At 45.4% G+C, this 22,524-nt stretch overlaps 1 protein-coding gene across 4 annotated transcripts in view; it reads left to right on the top strand.

The window, feature by feature from the left end:
• The window catches only part of GBF1 (golgi brefeldin A resistant guanine nucleotide exchange factor 1), a 104,161-nt gene extending 85,497 nt beyond the window's left edge, over positions 1 to 18,664 (top strand). For 2 of the 4 annotated variants that reach the window (XM_071563110.1, XM_071563112.1), the window contains exons 21-40: positions 230 to 312; positions 2,558 to 2,794; positions 3,658 to 3,751; positions 6,545 to 6,721; positions 7,193 to 7,257; positions 7,359 to 7,482; positions 8,052 to 8,123; positions 9,228 to 9,322; positions 9,746 to 9,899; positions 10,100 to 10,322; positions 11,883 to 12,046; positions 12,349 to 12,595; positions 13,000 to 13,199; positions 14,155 to 14,305; positions 14,641 to 14,771; positions 15,124 to 15,225; positions 15,795 to 15,908; positions 16,106 to 16,283; positions 16,491 to 16,628; positions 16,971 to 18,662. In XM_071563110.1, coding sequence (XP_071419211.1) covers positions 230 to 312; positions 2,558 to 2,794; positions 3,658 to 3,751; positions 6,545 to 6,721; positions 7,193 to 7,257; positions 7,359 to 7,482; positions 8,052 to 8,123; positions 9,228 to 9,322; positions 9,746 to 9,899; positions 10,100 to 10,322; positions 11,883 to 12,046; positions 12,349 to 12,595; positions 13,000 to 13,199; positions 14,155 to 14,305; positions 14,641 to 14,771; positions 15,124 to 15,225; positions 15,795 to 15,908; positions 16,106 to 16,283; positions 16,491 to 16,628; positions 16,971 to 17,254 — 3,033 coding nt within the window. In that variant the 3' untranslated portion in view covers positions 17,255 to 18,662. Of the gene's footprint in view, positions 1 to 229; positions 313 to 2,557; positions 2,795 to 3,657; positions 3,752 to 6,544; positions 6,722 to 7,192; positions 7,258 to 7,358; positions 7,483 to 8,051; positions 8,124 to 9,227; positions 9,323 to 9,745; positions 9,900 to 10,099; positions 10,323 to 11,882; positions 12,047 to 12,348; positions 12,596 to 12,999; positions 13,200 to 14,154; positions 14,306 to 14,640; positions 14,772 to 15,123; positions 15,226 to 15,794; positions 15,909 to 16,105; positions 16,284 to 16,490; positions 16,629 to 16,970 lie in introns of all 4 variants that reach the window. The other 2 variants (XM_071563113.1, XM_071563111.1) reach the window with 2 other exon arrangements.
• Positions 18,665 to 22,524: the final 3,860 nt, after the last annotated feature.

The following is a 22,524-nucleotide window of genomic DNA, read 5'->3' as shown; positions in this document are numbered from 1 at the left end:
TGTCATTCTGATGTGTTATATTGTGTCCCTGTTCTTTCTTTCTGAGCATAGACAGAAGTTGCTGTACACTACTCCCACTAAGTATAGCATTTAGTCTTTGAATTTTAAGGCTGCTTGTTGAAGAATGCAGGCAGATCTCCTTCTGGCCCCATGAAAAACAAGTACTTATCTTAGGCAAACAGTTAAAATTGGAGATACCTAGAACTGACGTTGGTGTAACTTTTTTCAGGAGTTTCGGAAGAACCTGAAAGGTGTGAATGGAGGCAAAGACTTTGAACAGGACATACTGGAAGACATGTATCATGCCATCAAGTAAGAATCAACTTGTCATCTCTTTGTATGCAGAGAGCAAACTAGAGTTATTGAGTCAGTGAGATATATGGAGAGTATGGAAAGAAACTCACCAATCATGTTCCTATTTTCCTCAGACCCAATTCCAGCTTCATGTGGGGCTGTGGTAAAAAGCCTGTCACAGCAATTGCACTTGGATTTGTATGTTTGGATTTCTGCCATGATATTTTAATCTACAGAGCTTAAGCTAAAGTTAGAAAATGTGTTACTTCTATAGATATGGCAAAGAACAGCTGAGCAAGACCAGCACATATGAAATGCTGTATCTGAGAAGGCTCTGTTCTCCAGACAAGGCCTTTAGACTTTTTTAGAACTTTATATGTGGTTCAAGAGAGAGTATCTCATCCCCAGGACAACACTGGTGCCCTGACATAATGTGTACATGTCTCAGTTTAATATATTTTCCTTTTGAGCTCTTCACATGAAGCTGCTGTTTGCACCAACCTCCTCTGCCACCCCTGATGCTCTTGGCACACTGACCAGTATTAAAGGAGAATTCCTGATGGTTGAGGCCCATTTGTGCGCAGAGTAGCTTTGGGTTGTAAGCTTCAGTAATAGCTCAAAAATCTAGCCTATCAGTAAATCCAGGCCCAGCCAATTTGAAGCTGAGAGGATTACATCTCTGAGGAGACAGGATGTGACTGACTCTCAGCTAATATCTGTCTGCAGTGGCTTGTGCTGGAAGCAGGGAAGTGTTACTAGGCTGACCCTCCCTTTTGAGCCTTCTCCAGGAAGGTAGGGGTGCTGCCTCTGTAATAAATACCTAAAAGTCTTCAAGAGGTAGCTCTGGCTTTCAAAGCTGTGGTTTTGATTGGCCTCTCTTCCCTGAGGATGTTCATAATGTTTTGAATAATACCCTGAGAATATTCTCCTATTGTTAGTTACTTTGTGCCTCTGTCCCAGTATATTCCCCTTTATCCCCCCTTCAGCAGATACTTCAGCTATTTCAGTATGGTCTGTGACTAAAACAATTGGTGTACTGTTTCAGTATTGCTCCATTTCAGATTGACTGCCCCAGTGTCATAGTTGAGACAGAGAAAATTTTCGTTTTCTTGTATTATTAGGGGGAAAAAAATCAGACTGCAATCTGTGTGAAGTAGTGTATGATCTCTTCAGGGTCTCAGCATTTCACTGTTGAGCACAATTTCATGTCCTGAGTCTTTCCAAGTAAACTCATTCTCTTGCTTCTGTTAATATTAATCAAAGTTCTTAGATAAAACAAGCTGTTGACTGCAAACTTAGTTTCCTATATAATCTCACTTTTAATAGCTCTTGTCAAAATACGCCAGCACCTGAAACTGAGAAGAGCTTATTTCTTACGCATAAATCAAGAGTGATTTTAATAGTTGTCATTAGCACATGAAAATTGCTTCTCTGGCAGTTGAAGGACATTATGTTTTGATTGTTGCAGAAAGGCCTCTACTTTTCAAATTCACTGCAATCTACTGTTCTTAGTGGCTTTGAGACTCTTGTTCAATTGCTTGGTCACTTACAAAGGATTCTCTCTTGTGCAATGTTACCCAAGTCTAGGGAGTATGTATTTAGGCTTGATGTATTTTAACCTGTGATTGCAGGCAGTACTTGGCATTAATCATGATTGCTTTATTACTGTATAGCTTTATCCAGGTTAGATTAAGGAGCTGTGGTACCTTGGTTATAAATCACCCATCATACATTTGGTTTCTTGTTTTATATTTAATTTTATACTACTTGGTGTTCTAATATTTGATTCTGGCATAATATGAATATTTCCATTATTCTTATACAAGGATATTCTTGACTCTTGACTGCAGTGATATAGCAACTTAATTTTTCTTTTGATCTGGGAGTAATGAGATACAGAGAACACTCTAACAGGGTGAGAGTTGGGATGAGGGTTGAAGCTATGCCAGTGTGCTGTCTGAAATGTCCTATCATTTAACTGCAGTATGTGTTGCATTTTGCACTTGTAGTGTTCAGTAGCTGCTTATTCCATATTATCCTTACACTGTTGGTGCTTCTGAGAGCCACTGGACTTTATATTCAGGATAGAAAAGAAGGGCAACAGGAGCAGGGAAGCATAGGAAAACAGAATGTTTCAGGAGCTGGAAAAATCATTCCAGAATAGGTATTGCTTATCTCGGGGACCCTGTAATGAAAGGCACTGTGTAAATGTTAGATTTGGCTTAGAATGAAAATTCAACCTTTCTGCCTTCCTCCATTGTAGAAATGATGAGATAGTGATGCCAGAAGAACAGACGGGCCTGGTGAAGGAAAACTATATCTGGAATGTCCTGCTGCATCGTGGTGCCACTGATGAGGGAATATTTCTCCATGTGCCTCCTGGAAGCTATGACCATGATCTCTTCACCATGACATGGGGGCCAACCATTGCAGCACTTTCTTATGTTTTTGACAAGAGCTTAGAAGAAAGTATAATCCAGAAGGCTATTTCTGGTTTCAGGTAACTCTTGTCTTCATGAAAACCCAGAAGTGTAAAAGCATTTCCTGTTTGTGTGCTAGAGCCATCACAGTGAATATCAGCTGTTACTTTTCCTAACAGTTGAAAAGCATTTTATTGTGACCTACAGGCCTTTGGTTTTGTTTTGTCACTTTTATCGATTCATCCTATGTTGTCCTCTCTTGGTTGCCACTCATTGTTTGGCTTGACTGCTGTGTTGTAATAAATCAAAGTGCCTGGGCTACATATTTTTAAACTCCAACATGGTTGCATTTAAAGGACCTGCCAACACAGCTGGGCTGTTTAGAAGTGAGGGTGGAGAAAGTCACTCTTAACTTGCACAGTGATTCTGACAAAACCTCTGTGTATGAACAAAACCTTTTATGTATATGAGGTCATTTTCTTCCCAGATGGCCAGTATTCAAAAAACTTGCCATCTGTGAGTAACTCTGTTAAAATGATCTTTGGTCATGCTTAGATAGAGATCAAATAATGCCTTAAGCTCTGTTATTACACTCCTGTAGCCATGATCTCTTGGAAACTAGACCTTCAACATTACCACCAGTCCCATCAACTCTCTCTTACGTCAGGACAGGAGGTTGGGTATAATGCTCAGGTGCAAGTGGTCTGTCTGTTTAGACTCACTTTTTTAAAGTGATCTGTGCATCAGCACAGACAAATATTAGGATCTATGGATAAGGATTGGATTATTTGAAGGATAGTAGCAGACTTCTATACATCAGCATTCATTATGAGTGGGTGGAGAGGAAGGTCAAAGTGTCAACAGAGAGGGTCTCTGATTTGCTGTCCTGCAGACTGACTTGTCTGTGCTTAGTACATTATTTTCTGTTTTCTTCTTTCTCCAGGAAATGTGCAATGATTTCCGCTCACTATGGCCTTAGTGATGTGTTTGACAATCTTATAATTTCTCTCTGCAAGTTTACAGCCCTCAGCAGTGAGGTAAGTTTGCAGGGAGTGGGAAAGAAGCATGACTTGTAGTATATTGGAGCTCTCTTCCTCTGTTAAGCAGTAGTAGTTGCTTATTTCTGTTATCACAGTATCTGTAGGTATTTATCAGCCCCTGCCCAGTTTTCTGGAGGAAGCAATGGAAAGTACGTAGTGAAGTGGGACTGCCACAGGACAAGTTCAAATATGCAGATTTCCTTGTACTTACAAGTGGTAGTTTGTGCAGGAGCAGAATGCTTTGATATAGAAGTGTTTATTCCACCTGCATGATCTGAGGAGACTTAGATTTCCCTGTGATTGCAAGCGTCTTCATACATTTCAGATATTGACTACTTCATTAGAGGGTTTATGCAGTGCCAAGAGGGACTGTTTTGTGAGCTGTGCTTCCAAAGTGTAGGGGCTGTGTGGATGTACAACATAAGCACAAAGGGACTAGAAAAACAAATGCTTTGAATTGTCAGTTAATGTGTGGAGTCTGCTAATAAGATTGGCTGTCTGCCCCACTTTTAGCAAGCGCTAAAGACCATTTCTGCGGGTTATACTGTGAGAATAAATGCAAGGTGCAGTGGTTGGTGTAAGCTTTTATTGCCCAAATCTGTTTGTGTGTTACAGCATCAGCCTGGTTTTCCCCAAGATGTTTGCTAGACCGTGTGTGACAGACCATGATTTGTGCTAAAGAGAGGTTGACAGCAACTCCTGTAAAGGGTCAGAACTCCCAAAGAATCTCACAGCAGTACTCCTAGAACCAGTGCAAGACCCACAGTGAGCAGAACAGAACTGCCACACATAAGGGAAAGCAAGATGATTCAAGACTGAAATATGGGAGTAAAAGGGCCAAGACAGGTGACTTTTTTTAATCCCTTGAAGGGACAGGAAAAAGGAACAGTCCTGCAAACTAGTGCAGTTAATGGAATTAGGTTGCAGGGAAATTGAATTGTTCGGACCAAGTGTTTTGTATCACTTGCATTCTGGCATTTGTAACAGTGACAAAGTGCCAGTTTGATTACTAAAAGACAAAGAAATCCCAAGCCATGGGGTTGCTTTAGATTCTCTCTTCCTGCATAGCTCACAGCAGTAAAAATGCAATACTTGATCCCTCTCCAAGCATTCCAGACCTCAAGACTACCAATAAATAATACAAGCAGAGGAATGTCTCTGTAGAAGCAAGTAGATAAGCCCTCAGATGCACCAGCTCTTGCCAGCTGCATCCCATCTAGTTGTGGGAATGGAATCTGGAGCAGTTCAAGGTCTGGTAAATTAAGCAAGCATGTTTTTTGATGATGGTGTAGAATCAGGGACTTCTGGATTTGAACAAGGCTGAGTTCTTATCTTTGGCCACCAGTTACTTTCTGCTGTCTTAAATTCCTGTAAGGATTGGAGACAGTAGTGGAATAGGACAACTGAACAAATATTTGAGAGATAGTCTGCTGGAAAGGGAGAAGGAGGGGCCTTCTTCAGTGGATTGAGGAAACAAAGCAAGGAGGAACTGTTAGAAAGCAAGGGAAGAACATCAAAGTGTCACTTAGCTGCTCAGCATTTCCCAGGTCAGATCATCCTGGTGAGCAGACATCTTCCTCATGCACTGCAGTTGCTATGCATGGCCACTTTGCTTGAAATAAGAGGAATGGAAAGGAACATGGAGGGGGCTTAAGCAATTTATGAAGAACAAATGCCGCACTTCATGATCCGCAGTTAAGACTCATACTGACTCTGTGTATAAGTAGTAGCAAAACCAACGTGTGTTTTAATTCAGTGGCTGTGGCTTGTTACCACAGTGCAAAATCAGCCATATTACTGTTTGCACTCTGAGACTGCAGTGATGTATGTGTTCTTGTGGTTTCCCCATACCAGTGATGGAAGAAACACAAATTGGTAGTCACATTTCTGCCAGATTTTCAGATTGGCACTTCTAGTGGAGTTTGCCTCTAAATCAAAGACCCATTTTGATAACAGTTTTGCCAGCAGATTGGCTGAAGCAAGACTACTTTCTCTGAGCTTCAGATCTGAGATTGAGGGTCAATCCACATTATCTCATGTCTTCTCTGCTATTCTTGATGAGAGAGTAAGTATGGATTTTGTCCACAGAAGCAAGAGAATGGCAAAGGCCATCCCTGCTAAAAGGGAACATGGCAATGACCTTAAGTAACTGCAGAAATGTGGAGTGTGTTACAGTGTCTGATAATAGCTCACATGATTGCTGGGATTATTCTTGTTTTGGCAGCATATGCTTGGTTGGTTTCAATGATTTAGCACACTTTCTGTATTTTGAAAAGCTGTGAGTGCATTGAATAGATCATGAGGATTTGTGATCCGGCAATTATTGGCAGAGACTGCATGTCAGGATTCATCACTCTTACTTTGTATCTTGCTGTTGAGTAGTGATAGGAGTAACTTTGCAAGTCAGTAATGCTTTTGGCCCTAGTTTCCTTCTCTAACAGTAGGACGGAGTAATTGCTGCTTCCAGAGGAGATATGGTACTTTTTGTATGAGGCACTGATCCTGAAAGGAGTTCCATAGCAGGATAATTAGTGTTTCAGCAAGGACTTTGAAAATGTTTTGTCATTCTTGAGGAGCCTGTGTCTAGGTAGTTCAGTGATGCAGCTTGTATCAGGCAGCTTGTATCTTGTCCTTGTTTTTGTGCAAAGTGAATATGAGCTGAGGAGGTATCCAAGCATCATACAGAGAATTTTTCTTTCCCATATTCAGTTTTGAAGCATCTGCCCTGATACGTGTTGAAAAGCAAACATCCCTTTCTGACTGATTGCCACTGCCTCTTTTTTCCTACAGTCTATTGAGAACCTGCCCACTGTTTTTGGAAGTAATCCCAAGGCCCATATTGCAGCAAAGACTGTGTTTCACTTGGCCCATCGCCACGGTGACATTCTGCGAGAGGGCTGGAAAAACATCATGGAGGCCATGCTACAGCTCTTCCGAGCAGAGCTGCTGCCCAAGGCCATGGTGGAGGTAATAATGACCAGCCAGTGGATAATTGAAGAGTAAGGGGAGTGGGAATCTGGCTTTTCTTAGAGCCAGTTCCAAGAGGAAGAGAGCTCTCTTGGGAAGGCCTGGCTTTGGTAAAGTGTGTACAGAGCTTGGAAGCCTGTAAGGGTGTAGTGTTCAAGCTGTGAGCAGCTTCTTTCATAGGGTTTCTTTTTTTTTTTTGATTTGAGAAATTCCAGCATTTATTTTACTTGAACAGATCTTGAGTATTGTACAGAAGAGAGACATGCTTATAGGCACAAACCTTGGTGTTGCCAAATGAGACTGACAGTGTACTGGTGGGATGGGGCGGGGGGCGAAGAGCTGGGTTTGATTGCATACACATGGACAGTTTGGTGTAGTGTTTCATCACTAAGAGAAACATTACAGGGTTGGGGGGGAAGGCTACAAAGAAATGAACAACTGGTCATCTATATGTCCTGGTCTGTATTCCAGGTTGAAGACTTTGTGGATCCTAATGGCAAAATCTACCTGCAGCGTGAGGAGACACCGTCTAACCGGTGGGTGGTGTAGATGTCCCAGGCAGTCATTTTTGTACCAAAGCTGCAAAACAACATGGTTTCTTGTTTTCTTACTGATGCTGGTCCCCTCTGATTTGCAGTGGTGAATCAACAGTACTGAGTTTTGTTAGTTGGCTCACCCTCAGTGGGACAGAGCAATCTGGTATGAGAGGGCCATCTACAGAAACACAGGAGGCAAAGCGAGCAGCTTTGGAATGCATAAAGGTAACATATAGACTGTAGAAGAACCTGTTTTTTCTTGGGGACAATACTATGTGAGTAACAGGCAATAGAAACATAAATATGCATGCTGCTAGGCAGTATTGGAGGTAAAGGGAACTTAGGAACTGTAAGAAACTATGGAGAAGTGTATCTGGGTTGACGTCTAAATGGTCTTGTGTGCACACATGAAAACAGGGCTGATTCCCCTCAAGAGACTGGGATCTGCCCTTGTCATCACAGTCCTGTATTTGAAGACAAATTAATGAATTCTCAAATGACTAATCTTCTGCAAGACATTGTTAAGGCATATGGTGTTAACAAAATCTGAACCTGGGGTTTGACCAATGTATGGACTTACAGGAGTTGTCTGTCAAAATTTGTCTAGCACAGATCAGGTCTGCTAAACATATTTGATGTTAAAGAGCGAACTAGTTGACAGGAGTTTTCCTCCAGGTAATTGTGTTAAAGGCACTATCTGTATCTTTCCTGTGAACATGATGTGTTTCTGGAGGATCTGTTTGTATGCCATCCACATTCCCCAGAAGCACAGTCCTCTTTTCTGTCTTTTGCAGCATTGTGATCCTGAGAAGTTGATCACAGAAAGCAAATTCCTCCAACTTGAATCGCTCCAAGAGCTCATGAAGGTGAGAGAGATGCTGGGCAAGGGACTGGACTGGTGATGGAACAAGTATGCTATGCATGATTGTGGATATGTGCTGTGTACTCACCTAGCTCCTCTGTCCCCAAAGGAGGTCTTGAAACTATTTGGGATATGAAACTAGTCATTAGTTCAGCTGTTAAAAGTAACTTCTGTGCTGGCAGCCACAGTTTGGTAGTAGAAGAAAATATTAAATTGTGGAATGCATTCTAAAAGCCATGAGGACTCTTGGCAGGTGTTTGAAAGTATTTGTAGCTCTGTGTAGGAGCTTAAAAATTTTCATAATTTCTGCCATGCTGTGTACCTAATGAGAGCATTCTAAAAGGCTGCTCTAGAAACATTTGGTACCTGGCTTTTGTGGGAGATGTAATAAGGCTGGATTCATTAGCCTTTGGGCTAGAGAAGCTCATCTCCCTGGTGGAGTGTCATTTCAGTTCCAGGGGAACAATTTGTTCCTATTCCAGTTATGTCAGGAATTCGCCCTTCATATGCAAGCTGGTGGCTTGAGTGGAATAGCTCCAGTATTTGTAGTCATTCCCAGGTATGTCTCCTTTTTTTTGTGCTTCACACATCATTTAACTACGGCCATGCTACCCTGACGCCCCATCTCGTCAGACCTCAGAAGCTGAGCAGGGTCAGGCCTGGTTAGTACTTGGATGGGAGACCTCCTGGGAATACCAGCTGGGTGCTGTAAGTTCTAGTCACAAGGACTTCACTGTCACTGTCCAAGCTCGCTCGGCCGGGGCAGATGAACCTCAGGACTTAAACGGTGGGGCCAGTTCTGCACACACTGAGCCTCACCTAAAAAATCCACTGTGCAGGCTCGAAAATCTTCATTTGCAAAGCCTAGGCATGATGACATATTACTAGCAAGAAGCTGCTGGATATTGCATCTTGAATAATAAAAAATATACAATTTTTCCATATATTTATCTTGATCTCTATCCAGTGCATTTTTATAGATGATGTGTGACCTCACCAGACAGTGGAGTGCAGTTTTGCTCAGACTCAAAGCATTCTTTTGATCCTCACTTGTTGGTCCCCCATTTCTGGAAGCTTGTGATTCACAAAAAATTTCTGGCTCTTCCAGGCTCTAATCTCTGTGACTCCTGATGAGGAGACATACGATGAAGAGGATGCAGCCTTCTGCTTGGAGATGCTTCTGCGGATTGTTCTAGAGAATAGGTATGACCTTGAAATATGTGCTTATTGACTGTAGCATCCCTGCTTTACTGCAGCTGAGTTCCTTATGTGCTTGGTTTGCCCAGCTGAAGCAGCATGTGGCTGTAATTTCAGGGCTTAACAATTCCACTCTAGCATGTGCAAACAGAATGGCTATTAGCTCATGAATTATTGCTTGATATTCTGAAATCTGGAGAATACAAATTAAACTCCAGAGGGATAATTCTCCCACCTGTTTGCTTTGCAAGTAATGAGTAAGAAATTTGACGGCTTTGTTGTTTCTATGTGTCTGTTCTTACATCTCCCAGCTGGAGTTTTTCATTTGTATTAAATACTGGGTTGACTGGAGTTCTGGGAGAGGTAGCTGGATCCTGCTTGTCTCACCTCCTTTCATCCCACCCTTTCCCTCCTCCTTGTTGTGGCTAGGGACCGTGTGACCTGTGTCTGGCAAACTGTCCGAGATCACCTTTATCATCTCTGTGTCCATGCAATGGAGTTCTGTTTCTTGGTGGAGAGGGCAGTGGTGGGGCTGCTGAGGCTGGCCATTCGACTCCTCCGCCGAGAAGAAATCAGTGCACAGGTAAGAGATTCTTGAAATGCAGTTATTGGGGGAGGTTTGTGGCAACACAGGAAACCAGCTGCTATTTGGTGGACCCATATTTAACCTGTGCTGCAGATAAAAAAAAATCAGTTAAAAGTATCTCTAAATAAATGAAGGGTACGTTGATGGAGAATGGAGTGTAAATTACAAGGTCTGTTATTCTTGTCTCCTCTGGCCAGGTTCTCCTCTCATTACGTATTCTGCTTATGATGAAGCCAAATGTGCTGTCCAGAGTTAGCCATGAGGTTGCCTATGGCCTTCATGAACTCCTGAAGACCAATGCTGCAAACATTCACTCTGGAGATGACTGGTACACACTCTTCACCCTCCTGGAGTGTATCGGGTCTGGGGTGAAGCCGCCTGCAGCCCTGCAGGTTACAGCAAGGGCAGATAACGACACAGGTAAGACAGGCCAGCTTTTGCTAGGAAATCTGATGCCTGCCTGCCAGATAAGCAGCTGCTTCCTCAAGCTTTTCAATTAGCAAAGGGGACTGCAAGAAAACAAAGCTGATATTAAACTACATTAGCAAGATTAAAGAACAGCACCTGCTGTTCACTCCTACCTCATAGTCTGTCCCTGTCTCTATTCTGCCATCTCTTCCTATTCAGTGAGCAGCAATCCAGGTGCTAGTCCCTGGGGGAGCAGTGGGAGGAAAACTGATATCAGTTGTAGCAGCTGTAGAAGGTCTTTGATCTACCCAAGGAGCATTTTCTGCTGGTTGTGGTCTGGTGCCTTGGGTACTGTAATCTCTCATCTAGGCATGTAATGTAAACTCAGCTGCTGCTCCTGTCATACTTGCTTCTTTGTGGGACTGACTCCTTTCTGTCTCCATTTTAAGGATCTCATAAAGGGAGTTATTATTTAAAATTCTATTTCCAAATTCATTTGTATTAGTAGTGCCTGAACCATTGCCACAAGACCAACCCATTATTTCACACTTCTCTTGACTATGTTAGAAAGATGGTCTTTTCAGCAAATTGTTCTGTTTTACTTTAGCCAACCGGTAGTGTATTTGAGGCTGATATCTTCAGACTTGTAAAGCAGAGAGCAAGAAAAGATTTTTCCAGAAGGCTTTTTCTTCCTAGATCTTCTTGCTTGGTCCTTATGCTTTTGTTTTAGACAGATGGGAGAAACACAATTTTGTAAAACACTTGCAGCATTTGCCTTCTAGGTTAATGCTGGGCTGTCTTCTCCCATCTCTTTCTTTTCTTTTTTTTTCACTGCTCTGTCTTTGCTAATAGATCAAACTGCTTGACTTGGCACCTTGCACATCAGAACATTAGTTCTCTTTATCTCCTGAAAATGTTTGGTGCGCTGTATTCACAGCAAGTCTGTCTGTTAGTGAGTTTCTAGATAGTGGTGACCAATGGAGAGAATGAGTTTTTGCTTCTAAATAACGTTATATCAGTAGCTTAAATTTGTCCCTTGCACAGATGTCTGTCTTGGGGCATGTGAAATTTAAGGTTAACCTAAATGTCAGGGAAGGTAGATGTGACAGGTGTGGAATGTGCTAGTTTGGATTGCTGTTCATGAGAAAGACCTGACCAGTATTAGTGTGGATGTGAGTGTCCCCAGAGGGGTCATGCAATTCCTACATGTGTTGTGCTTTTGGAGTTGTCTTGGCTGAGCTTAGACTTCAAGTAGTTGTTAAAGTGTATGGTACATCTGATTCTTCCCTCAGGGTTGAAGCATTGGACCCTGCCCTGTTTAAATCCATGGTCAGGGTGACAGATGACAGCAGAGGATAGAAACCTCCTTTCCTCTGCAGGAGAAAGCAAAACACAGCTACAGGGGAGAAATAGGGCTCACAGGAGCAGAGGCCTGGGCTGGTTTCTTCCAGGACCCGCTAATGGTTCCTGGCTGATGCTGATCTGACTAATCTGGATTCCTGCCTTATCCACAGCTACTCTTTCAAGGTTTTGATTTGTCTTTGATCTAATTTCTATGCTTTTGTTTTGAAGGTGCTCAATCAGACAGCGAGGTCTCCTCTTCCTGTCATCTGAGTGACATGAGCCTGGACCGTGGCTATACCTCTGATTCCGAGGTGTACACAGACCATGGGAAGCCAGGCAAGATGCATCGCTCAGTGACAGATGTGGATGTCATGAACAGTGGCTGGCTAGTGGTGAGTAGCCAATGGGCTTCTGGAGCCCAAAGAAGACTACCCCTAGCATGACTGTGAGCAGAGGGTATGGTAGAGAAAGAAAGAATAAGGCAGTAGAAGAGAGAGATAAGATGTGCTGATAATATAAAGAGATGATGGGGAGACATAGAGATGGAGAGGAAAAAACTTAGAGGCAAAGGAAGAAGGGAAATGGACCCTACAGAAATGTTACATGTTGGCTTCAGAAGAAAGGCTGAAGGTGTGTGCATGAGGTGCTGCTTTTATACTACACTCTCCTGCTACCCTCTTGCTGTGCCCTGCAGGTGGGGAAAGACGACATCGACACCTCCAGATCCACTGCTGGGCTCAGCAGGCTGGGTCCATCTCCTCTTGTCAACCAGTACAGCCTGACTGTGGGGCTAGATTTGGGCCCACATGACACAAAGTCTCTCATGAAATGTGTTGAGTCCCTGTCCTTCATTGTGCGAGATGCTGCCCATGTCACACCTGAGAATTTCGAGCTGTGTGTCAAAACAATCCGTATCTTCGTAGAGGCGAGCTTGAATGGGGGTAAGATGGCCTTCACTTGACAATCAGAATTGCACTTGGGGTGGTCATTTGGCAAGAGATGTGAATTATACTGTCAGGGAATGAGTCCCCAACCCCCAGAAAATGCAAAAATTGTCTACTATGCAAAAATTGTCCTGGCTCCTGCTGGCAGCTGGGAGCTTATTCTTATTCTCCTCCCTGGAATGGAGAGGAGGTATGGAGTTGAGGTGTAGGTAGCAGTATCAGCTCTTGCTGAAGTTTGTCCGTAAGGCATGGCGGGTCTTCTACAAGCAGGTGGTTGTCATTTCACAGGACAGGGCCCTCTGCTGGGGATATCAAAAGGTGGCTGCTCTATGTGTTGGAAGACAGAAAATTTTGTGGTGAACTATAGTCAATATGGTATGTTGCTGCCTTTTACTTTCTAGGCTACAAGTCCCAGGAGAAGAGAGGGAAGAGCCACAGGTATGACAGTAAATCCAGTCGGTTAAAAAAAAAGCCAAAGGAGAGCTCCACACGGCGATCCCGGGTCTTGAGCCAGCACCAGGCACACGCACACAGTGATGAGGACGAGGATGAGAGCATCCCTGCCAGCTACCACACTGTGTCTTTACAGGTTAGTCAGGACGTAAGTATAGCAAGGATTTCCTCCTCTCCTTTCCCATACTTAGGGCCTTCCTCGGTAATCACTGGGATTGTTTATGGGGCAAGGGAGGGCTGCATCCTGAATTAGTGGGCATTGGACAGAGGGTGGCTTTGCTGGCACTGTGTGGTTCTGCATTGGAAGAGGATGGTTTGTACTGGCAAAAGCAGAATAGCAATGGAGAGAGAGGTCCTGTAGAAAGCAAGGAGGTCTGAAGCTGTGAATCACTGTAGTAGGTAAGATGGATGTGAGCCGAGGGCATTTGAAGGCATGAGGTTCATGTAGGATTAGCAGGGCATCTGACAGGGCATCTGAGCTTGTGGAAAGAGGAAAGGCCTGTGGGCTGTGTCACTGGGATTTCAAGTACAAAGGACTGGGTTAAGGAAGTAATTTCTCTCCAGCTGATAATTCACAGGTGTGAAGGCACAGGCTTGCTGACTGTCAGGCTGTTGGGCCTCAGTGCAGTAGTAAACTGGCTACAGAGTGCTGTCATGTGCCCATACGAGGCTGTTCTGAGGCAACTTTGCATATACTTCATGCCTTTTTTGTTAAGAAAAAAAAAGTTGCAGAGAGTTGTTCCTGGACAGCATAGTTGAATCAACTGGGTTTAATTTTCTGCCTAGGAGAGTCAATGCTCTGTGCCAGGAAAGAGTCCATTCTTCCTTTTGGCAGGACTCGAATGGTGTTCCTCAAAGATGGGATTGACATGGCAACTGAACTGAAACAAATCTTGCTGAAAATGCCTGGCACTTGACCGCTTCAGGAGGGCACAGACTGCAGGGCCTGACAGCATCTCTATAGCTGTGCATGGTTATGTACACACAGGAAGCAGGCTTGAGTAGCTGTGAGCCTTTTAGCATTGGTTTGGAGAAGAGCAGAGACCAGAGTTGCTTCAAAATTTTAAGTCCTATGTGTTTCTTACTGTGCCATGTACTTGCAGCTCCTGGACCTCATGCACACCTTGCACACGCGAGCAGCTGGCATTTACAGCTCCTGGGCGGAGGAGCAGCGACACCTGGAGACAGTGGCCAGGAAAATCACAGCGGATTCACGAACACTGTGGTCCAACTGCTGGTGTCCTTTGCTACAGGGTAAAGCTGGTGATGACAGCATGCAGAGACACTTACAAAATAATGGCAGGAAAGTTGAGGAGCCAAGAACTAACTGCAGAAGGCAGGCAAAGGTTGTTTTGAAGGTCTGTTGTAATTGAAAAAGAATTTGGATCAGATTTGGAAAGACATCTTTAGCATGAGTTATCTGCCAGCATGTTTCTGGATTTGACAGTAGATGCTAGTCTATGGCCTGGAACAAGTATAATCCTTTTTTTTATCTCAGATCTTCATTGGACTTTTTACCCTAAGCTAGGGAAATTGGGATGTGACACTTTCACTGTGGGCTTTGCCCTGAATCCATCTCTCTCTTGCAGGCATTGCCTGGCTGTGCTGTGATGCCCGACGCCAGATACGGATGCAAGCGCTCACTTACTTGCAGCGGGCCCTTCTGGTACATGACCTGCAGGCTCTGGATGCCCTGGAATGGGAGTCCTGCTTCAACAAGGTAACCCTCCTGGCTGGGCTGGGTATGTAAGCAGGACAGCATTGTTACAAAGAGCAAAGCTGTGTGCAGGAGTGGAAGAATGGTATCCTACTTCAGCACTATCCTCTTGAGCAGCTTGTTCCCCACAAGAGACTTACTCTGGTCTTGTGAAAAGTTCCTCTCTGCTTAGGTTTCTGACAGAGCCTTTTGGAGTATTGAAGTGAATCCACTCGTGTTCGCTTCTGTTGCTTCTCTCATGGTCTCTGCCTGGAAGCCACCAGTCCCAAAAGCCAGCTCCTTCCTGTAAGGTTGTCTGGACAAATCTCATCAGTCATTTTTCAGCTCTAAAATATCCATGTGTCTGATCCAACAGGTGCTGTTCCCTCTGTTAACCAAGCTGCTTGAGAACATCAGCCCAGCTGACATTGGTGGGATGGAAGAAACTAGAATGAGAGCCTCAACATTACTCTCCAAGGTAAGCATGTTTCTGCTACGTGAAAGCTCTGGGGAAACCTTGTTCCTCAAGAAAAACAAACTGTTTGCTGTGTTTGCTTCTCAGCATCTCTGATCTGGACAGGTGTCAGGGTGCTAGTTTGACTGTCTTCAGTGCTGGGCTTCTCCACCAGCTTCTGTTGCTGGGAATTGCCTTCTTTCCAGAACTGTCTCCATGATCCTGGTCCTTGGAAAAGTTGTCAGGAAGGAATTTGTATGATTAAGAGGGAGAAAAGTATTTCACCCAACATTGAAGACAGTCTGTTCTCACGATGAAGTGATGCAAGCTGATAGTTCTGACCTGAGGCAGAGAGGCTGGAAGGGCTGGAAGACATGGTGATGCAGACTGCAGGGGCTGCCTGCAAAGGAGACAAGGTCCCCCTCCACATACGCAGCTCAGAAGAGTGGAGGCCTGTGGCATCCTCAGGCCAGGCTTGTGCGTGCTCCCAGTCTGCCACAAGGATGGGGAATCCAGATTCACAAGACTGGCTTATCAAGCTATGAGCAGCAGCCCCCATACTACTTATTGACAGGAGCTGTGTTTTGTCCTAGGTGTTCCTACAGCATCTCTCCCCACTGCTCTCACTGACCACTTTTGCTGCCCTGTGGCTCACAATCCTAGACTTTATGGACAAATATATGCATGCTGGCTCCAGTGACTTACTGGTAAGGTGCTAAATGTGATGGTGCAGTGCTTTGGACAACCCTTCACCCCTCTTAACCTTCTGAACTTCAAACCATTTTGTTCTATGGTTTCTCACTTTGGACTCTGTTTCCAAGGCATCCCATCAGTTGTTTGGAGCATTTGTTCATTGGTGTGTGTCCATTCTCTGTGTCCTGAGGAGTGTTGTCTCTGATTATAGCTGGAGGCCATTCCAGAGTCTCTGAAGAATATGCTGCTCGTTATGGATACGGCTGGGATATTCCACAGTGCTGACTCACGGACAGGATACTCAGATCTTTGGGAAATCACCTGGGAGCGCATTGACTGTTTCTTACCTCGGCTACGGGATGAGCTCTTCAAACAGACAGTCATCCAAGGTACAAGAGGCTGGGAAAGCTTAAGAAAACAGGTTTTGGAACAGTGCTTGCACCTTGTCCAGTACCCAGCTGCCACAGTGCCTGGATGCTGATGAAATGATAGTTGCAGGAGGCTGTGGGAGCTTGGCACAAGAAGGGCAAATTGAGAGTGGGCAGAAGGAGTGAGGAAGCTGGTCTGTGGCCTCACTGCAGGTTTTGTCTTCCTAGATCTTGTCCCCAACATACCAGTGGAGCAGCAGCATCAGAAATCAATAGTATCTGCCCTGCCCCCTTCTCCTGTGGGGGATGTGAGATCAGCCACCCACCTGACTCCTTTGGAGAAGCCTGGTGAACTGGGTGCCACTGGTGAGTCCTGTTTTCTTTTTTCTGGAATCATCTTCCCAGCATGGTGACATGAAACTGCTTTTCCCTGCTTTAGCATGATCTATGGTGACCAGGCCTCTAGTGTTGTGAACTATTGTACTTCCAAATGGATAGGTTTTGTCCCTCTTGCTGAGGTTATTGGGGTGGGCAGAATGCCTGTGATTAATCACCACCTGCTCCTCAGGGCCTCTTGTATGAAGCTACATGGAAGGGGCAAGCCTCAAAAGGCCCTGAGTAGATCTTCAGCCCTGTTTAGTTTTGAATTAATGGGTCACTTTGTCAGGACCTGTGTAAGGATGTATTTTTGTCTCTTCCTTTTTCCAGAGTCTGAGAGAGCCACTGCCCCTGCCTCACCCACCATCAGCGCACCTGCCTCTCCTTCTTTCCCAGCATCTGCAACAAAGACAAGCCCTGTTACAGACATACCTCCTACGACAGCACAGCCACCACTCATCCTGCAGCCTCTTACTTCTCCCCTGCAGGTTGGGGTGCCACCTATGACTCTGCCAATCATTCTCAACCCAGCCCTAATTGAAGCCACCTCTCCTGTTCCCCTCTTGACTACTCCACGGCCTACTGACCCCATGACAACCTCTGAAGTCAATTAGTTTGAGGGTGTCTGAGAACTGTCTGCTGAGGAAGCTCCGTGGGTAGAGATTGCTTGCCAAATATTCTCTGGTAGCGGGTATGTTTGTTTAGATGATGCTAACAGGAGCAGAAGGACTGTTGCCACAATCCTCTGGAACACATCCCATTCTGCTCCCTTCTTGTCGCATCACCTAGAAATCTGCCTAGAAATTCCTGTCTTCTTGAAGGGGTGCCCAGTTCCACTGACCTTCTTGCCTTTGCAATCTCAGGGGCCAGGCAACACCCCCACCCAGCAGCCTGGGATCAAGCTGCCACGAGTTCATCTGGTAAAGAGGGGAAACTTACTGATGTCACACCAGAGAGGGGTTGCAGTAAAGGGCTGCCTCTCAAGATTACTAAATCCAGTCCCTGGACAATTCTCCAGCCATTCCCTAGCTTTCCTGCCCAGTCTTCTGGTTGCACTGCTTTGTTTGGGCTCTGGGCATGCCTGGGTTCAGCAGGTAAAGAATTTTGTTAGAAATGTGGATTGCTTACAGTGCAGCTCCCAGTTAGCTACATAGGTCTTCTTGCCTGCAGCTACCAGTTTGCTACACAGAGCTTCTTGCTGTAGGCACATGCTTTCCTTCTGCAATACAGATGACAGCAATCCCCATGCCAGATATGGAGTATGCAGCAGAGTCTGATAGGGGCAGCATGGCTTTCCTCCCTCCTCCTCTAAGTGTAATCAGGCTTTCTGGTTGGAGAGAGCAAATCCAGAAGGCTAGTTGAGCAGATGAGAAGGAAATGCTGAGAGCAGAGCACCATGGCTATCTCTCACACAGCACTTGGGGGCCATTCCGTGGGGTACATAGCAGTGATGTGTTGTTTGCCACTGGCGTTTTGGTGACCAGCCCCCTTCCGTAAAAGAACATCCTCTTCAGCTGCAGAAGATGTGGGGATCTGTGGCACCTGCTGGCACATGCCCAGCAAGTCTGCAGTGGTTTCTCTTGGAAGCTCTGCAAAGATTGCACCCTTGTGCATCTTCTAGTTGTTGGGATCCCACATCATTCTCCCCCAGAAACCCCTGCAGCTGAGGCCCTGGTAGTCATTCTTGGGCTTCCACCTTGCAGCAAGGACATCCCGCTCTTCCCCCTCGTGGCCAGAGCCGAGCTGGCTGCCTTGCAAGTGCTGCATTGCTATTCCTCCTCCTCCCTCAGTAGTTGGGTACTATTCTCGATAATTTCAATCTTGGAAATCCCCCTGGTGACTGGGAGGGGCATGGGTTGGACTCCAACACAGTGTGTCCTGTACGAAGAGGAACCTACAGTTGGGGTGGGAATACCACCAGTGTACATACAGAGTAAATTACTGCAAATCCAATGGACTTTTTACAGTGTAATAAATACATCCTGTAAATGAATGCTCCAGTGTTGCACTCCTTTTCTGTCATGCAACTGTGGCTCAGAGCTTTGGGCAAAGTGGAGTTTACTTGTCCAGGTGCTGTGTGCCCCTGGCTCCCTACACCAGAATCCTGCAACAGAGCGCTCTGTCTGTGGGGAGCATGGGGGGACTTGTCCTAACAACTGGGCAGCAGATGGTGGGGCTGCAGTAGAGATGGGCCATCAAAGGCCTAAGCAGGAATGGTTCCCATCATGGGCAAAGCAGAGCTGTAATAGTGAGATTCCTCTTGCAGAGGAAGTTCCATGTCAACTATAAGGTTTTTTGTGGTACATTGGTTACATTGGTGTGTGCTCATGCATTGCCAGGGCTGAGGACCAGGTGCTCTGCACATCTGGCCATGCAGCCAGAAGATAGACCTTGGGGACAACTTGGCTGACTTTGGCAGCTCTCTGATGAGGAAGAAATCCTCGTTTCCACAGACAGACTTTGGAATTGGAGAAGGCATGAGAGATCCTGGGCTCCTCCAGCGCCAGGGTTTTGCCATGGACATGGACAACCACACTTCCCTCCTGATATTTTCTATTTTGTTTTGTGGCAAGATCTGCATGAGGCACCAATGCCTTCCTTATCATAAGGATTCCAAAAGACTCCTACAGACTTGATAAGGGGTTTGAAAACTTGGAGTTTATTTTAATTGCTTGAGGAAAGGTCTACATATTGCATAATGGAAGAGTAATGTGCATATTGGGAAAGTCCTGTTAATGAATCCTGTTTCCCTCACCCCATTTCCACCATTCCTGGAATATTTTTGCTGCTGCAGCCTTCTCTTCCTCACCCTCCACTGCTTCTAGATTGTGTCCTTCCAGCCCTTAGCAGTTTTCATTCATGTGTTTGAGTCCTTGTGCTGCCCATGGCCCTTCTGTATCCAGTCTCCTCTCTGTCTTGTCTTTCCAAGCCTCCACTTCTATTTACAGCTGTTTTTCTGCTTGCTGAAAGCTATAGATGATTAACTCTTTGTAAACCATTGCTCAATTGTCAAGTGCCTCAATGTCAGCACTGCTGCCCTCTGATCCCCAGGTGGTCCTCTGACTTCTTGGAGTGATGTCAACTGATAGTAAAACTCAGCTTTGCCAGCTGCCTTCAGATAGCTTTTTGGGCATGTGCTATGTTTTAAACTGTGTTTGCAAACCCAGTTTCTACTGAGAGCATTATGTCTTAATTCAGACAACTGTGGTACAAAGCAAAAGTCAGCCGAGGAAACTGCAGGAAGTGGGACTGGAATGGAAAGAATGTTGACTGGAAAGACAGAGAGAATTGCACTTTAAACATTTTTCACTAGACTGTAAATAGAAAAATAATCTTTGAACGTTGTTTGGATTTTGCAATAGCGAGGTTTCATGTTACAGAGAAAAAAATAACAGGGAAGGTGTTGAACCGAAAGGAGATTACAATCAACAGACAGGTGTGTGCTGTGATACACATGTTTATCGGTAGGTCTCTTGAACTGCATTTGTAACTTAAATTACATAAAAGCCAGTCATGCTACTAATGGTTGTTGGTGAGGAGTGGTGTTCACAACACTACCCTTTGGGTTTGTTCCAGCATACACTTTTTCTAGTCTTGGACTTCCTTCTAATTTTTACGGGTCTGACTCACTATTTTCCAGAGGAGGTTGGACAGAGACATCACTGTAGTTTGGCATTACATACTTCTGTTCCCATTTACATCAAGAACTTCTACTGCTAAAACAGAATATAAGTAAGTATTGGAATTTAGTGTGTGTCAGTAGAACATGTGGCGCTTTCCTCATTGGTACGAAGCTTCCTAGTGTGAAAAGCCCTATGGAATGATGAGCCCTGGCTGTAAAACATATTTGGCATTGAAACTTGTGAAACAGAAGCACTGCTGCTTTTGGTTTCAATTTAAAAATTGGATTTGAGCATACTCAGAAGACCTGGTCTGTAAGAAAGATTTCCATGGAGTATCTTCCTACAGTGAGCTGGCTTTTTTAGAAGTTACCCTCACCCCAAGAAATGCTGTTGAACTCTAGAAGAATCTGCGCCTGTTATGAAGCCTGGTGTATCCTGAAACCCCTGTGCTGCTCTCTTGGCCCACCTGCACCACAGGCAGCCCGACGGGGCTTGTGCCGCTCTCCCGTGGCCCGGAAGAGGTCCTAGCCCTGCCAAGGCTGCTGGAGGCATTGTCCCTGCTGCCATATGTGCATGTGCTGTGGGGGCTGCCGGGAGAGGGAGGGCCAGGCCTGCTGCCTCGTGGCAGACAGGAATGTACAGGGCAGCTTTTGGAGCACAACGGGCTCGGGACCAAAGTTCTGGAGTGCAACACCTGCCCTGAAGAGTTGGGGACCTGATGGGGGCTGAACAACAAGGAGAGACCCTGGGCCTGTGAGGACGCTGCTTGGAGTGTGAATCAATGCACAGGAAGATGAGATCCCCCAGGACTACAAGTCCCAGTGTGCAGTACTGCTCCTCCCGTTGTGTGACCAGCACCCTGTCCCGGGCGAGGTGCTGGGCAGCCAGAGTGGCTCTGCCACACGGGGCAGGGCCGGTGCTGTTCCCGAGCAGCTCCTCTCTACAGAAGGCAGTGGGAAAGTGGAGGCTTTATGAGCTCGAGACACTCCGGGCCCCAGGGTGCCAACATTCTTTGGCTACACAGGATGTTTTGGGACTTGAAAACACATGCCTGCAAGCATCCAGGGGGCGGGAGGGCAGCTTTATTGCCGAGTTCCCGACAGGGAAATGGGGCTGCTGTGGCCTTGCCAACTCTGCTGCTCTGCTGGAGAGGTTGTGCTTTCTCAAGTTTTCCATGTAAGAAAAAGGGAAATTTCTCTGGGCAGCAGAGTTGGCGTTGGCTGCTAAGCTGAATCCGTAGTTGTAGAGTGTCTGGGATTGGAGAGGTCAGGCTAACCAGGTCTGGAATGCGTGCATAGTGATACAGGGACTTCTCAAGAAAATGGATTCTATCCCTTCTCCATAAAATCATAATGGTCTTAACTAATTTTTAATAAGACCTGTTGTTATGGGTTCACCTAGGTGGGCCTAGATTTGGGCCCTGAAGTCTGGACTAGGCCGAAGCTGTCAGCTGACTTGAGCTGGGCTGAGCTAACAGCTGACCTCTTCTAGCCAGTAATTTTGTATTCCATACCACATTATGACATCATCTCCAGGGCAGTAGGAACCAGTGTGGGAGTGGTTAAGGCAGTCGCTTCTCAGCCTCCTCTTGGGAGGACACACGATGCTGTCCCAGGGGGGATGGAGAGGACCAGGCCCACCACTGGCTCACAGGGTACCTCAGGAAAGTAAAATATGTTGTTCTGGGTCTCTCCTTTCTGCTTGGGTTTGTCTCCCTGGGGAATAAGCTTCTTCTTAAGTAATGTGTAGTTAGGACAGTAGAATTTGTGTGTTCGTTAAGAAGTTGAGGTGGGGAACTTGTTGTTGCAGACTTGTGTGAGTGTATATCTGTACTCTCTTCTAATTGTCTCTTTCTTTCTGTGAAAAATATATGTAGATTTAGTATAAATGCAGTTTGAAGTGTTTTTTTTTCTTTCCCCTCTCTTTTCCTCCCATTCCCTGGTGTTAGGAGGGAGGCTTTTCTCTCTGTGCTTGGGGGGGTTGGCAGTTGCTTATCTCAAACCAAGACAGTTACTGGTGCGTTGGCCGGGAAACTCGGGAGCGACGGAGGACTTGGCGGGTGTCCCAGGATCTTGGCAGGCTTCCCGGGAGGATTGTTGTAGAAACATAGATTGATAAGTGCCTTGTTTAAGTACATCCAGAACAGAAAATGTAAACAACTCTCCCTTGCTGTTGAATGCTCGTTTTCACTGTTTCACTGTCTTTGTGAGTTCAAACAGCTCGACTGGTGCCTGCTGTGAATGTAGCCACTGCAGAAAAGA

Source organism: Pithys albifrons, chromosome 9, assembly GCF_047495875.1.
Source record: "Pithys albifrons albifrons isolate INPA30051 chromosome 9, PitAlb_v1, whole genome shotgun sequence".
In the NCBI taxonomy this organism is placed as follows: Eukaryota; Metazoa; Chordata; class Aves; order Passeriformes; family Thamnophilidae; genus Pithys; species Pithys albifrons.
The sequence above is the reverse complement of the archived record's forward strand: the minus strand, read 5'-3'. Positions and strand labels throughout refer to the sequence as shown.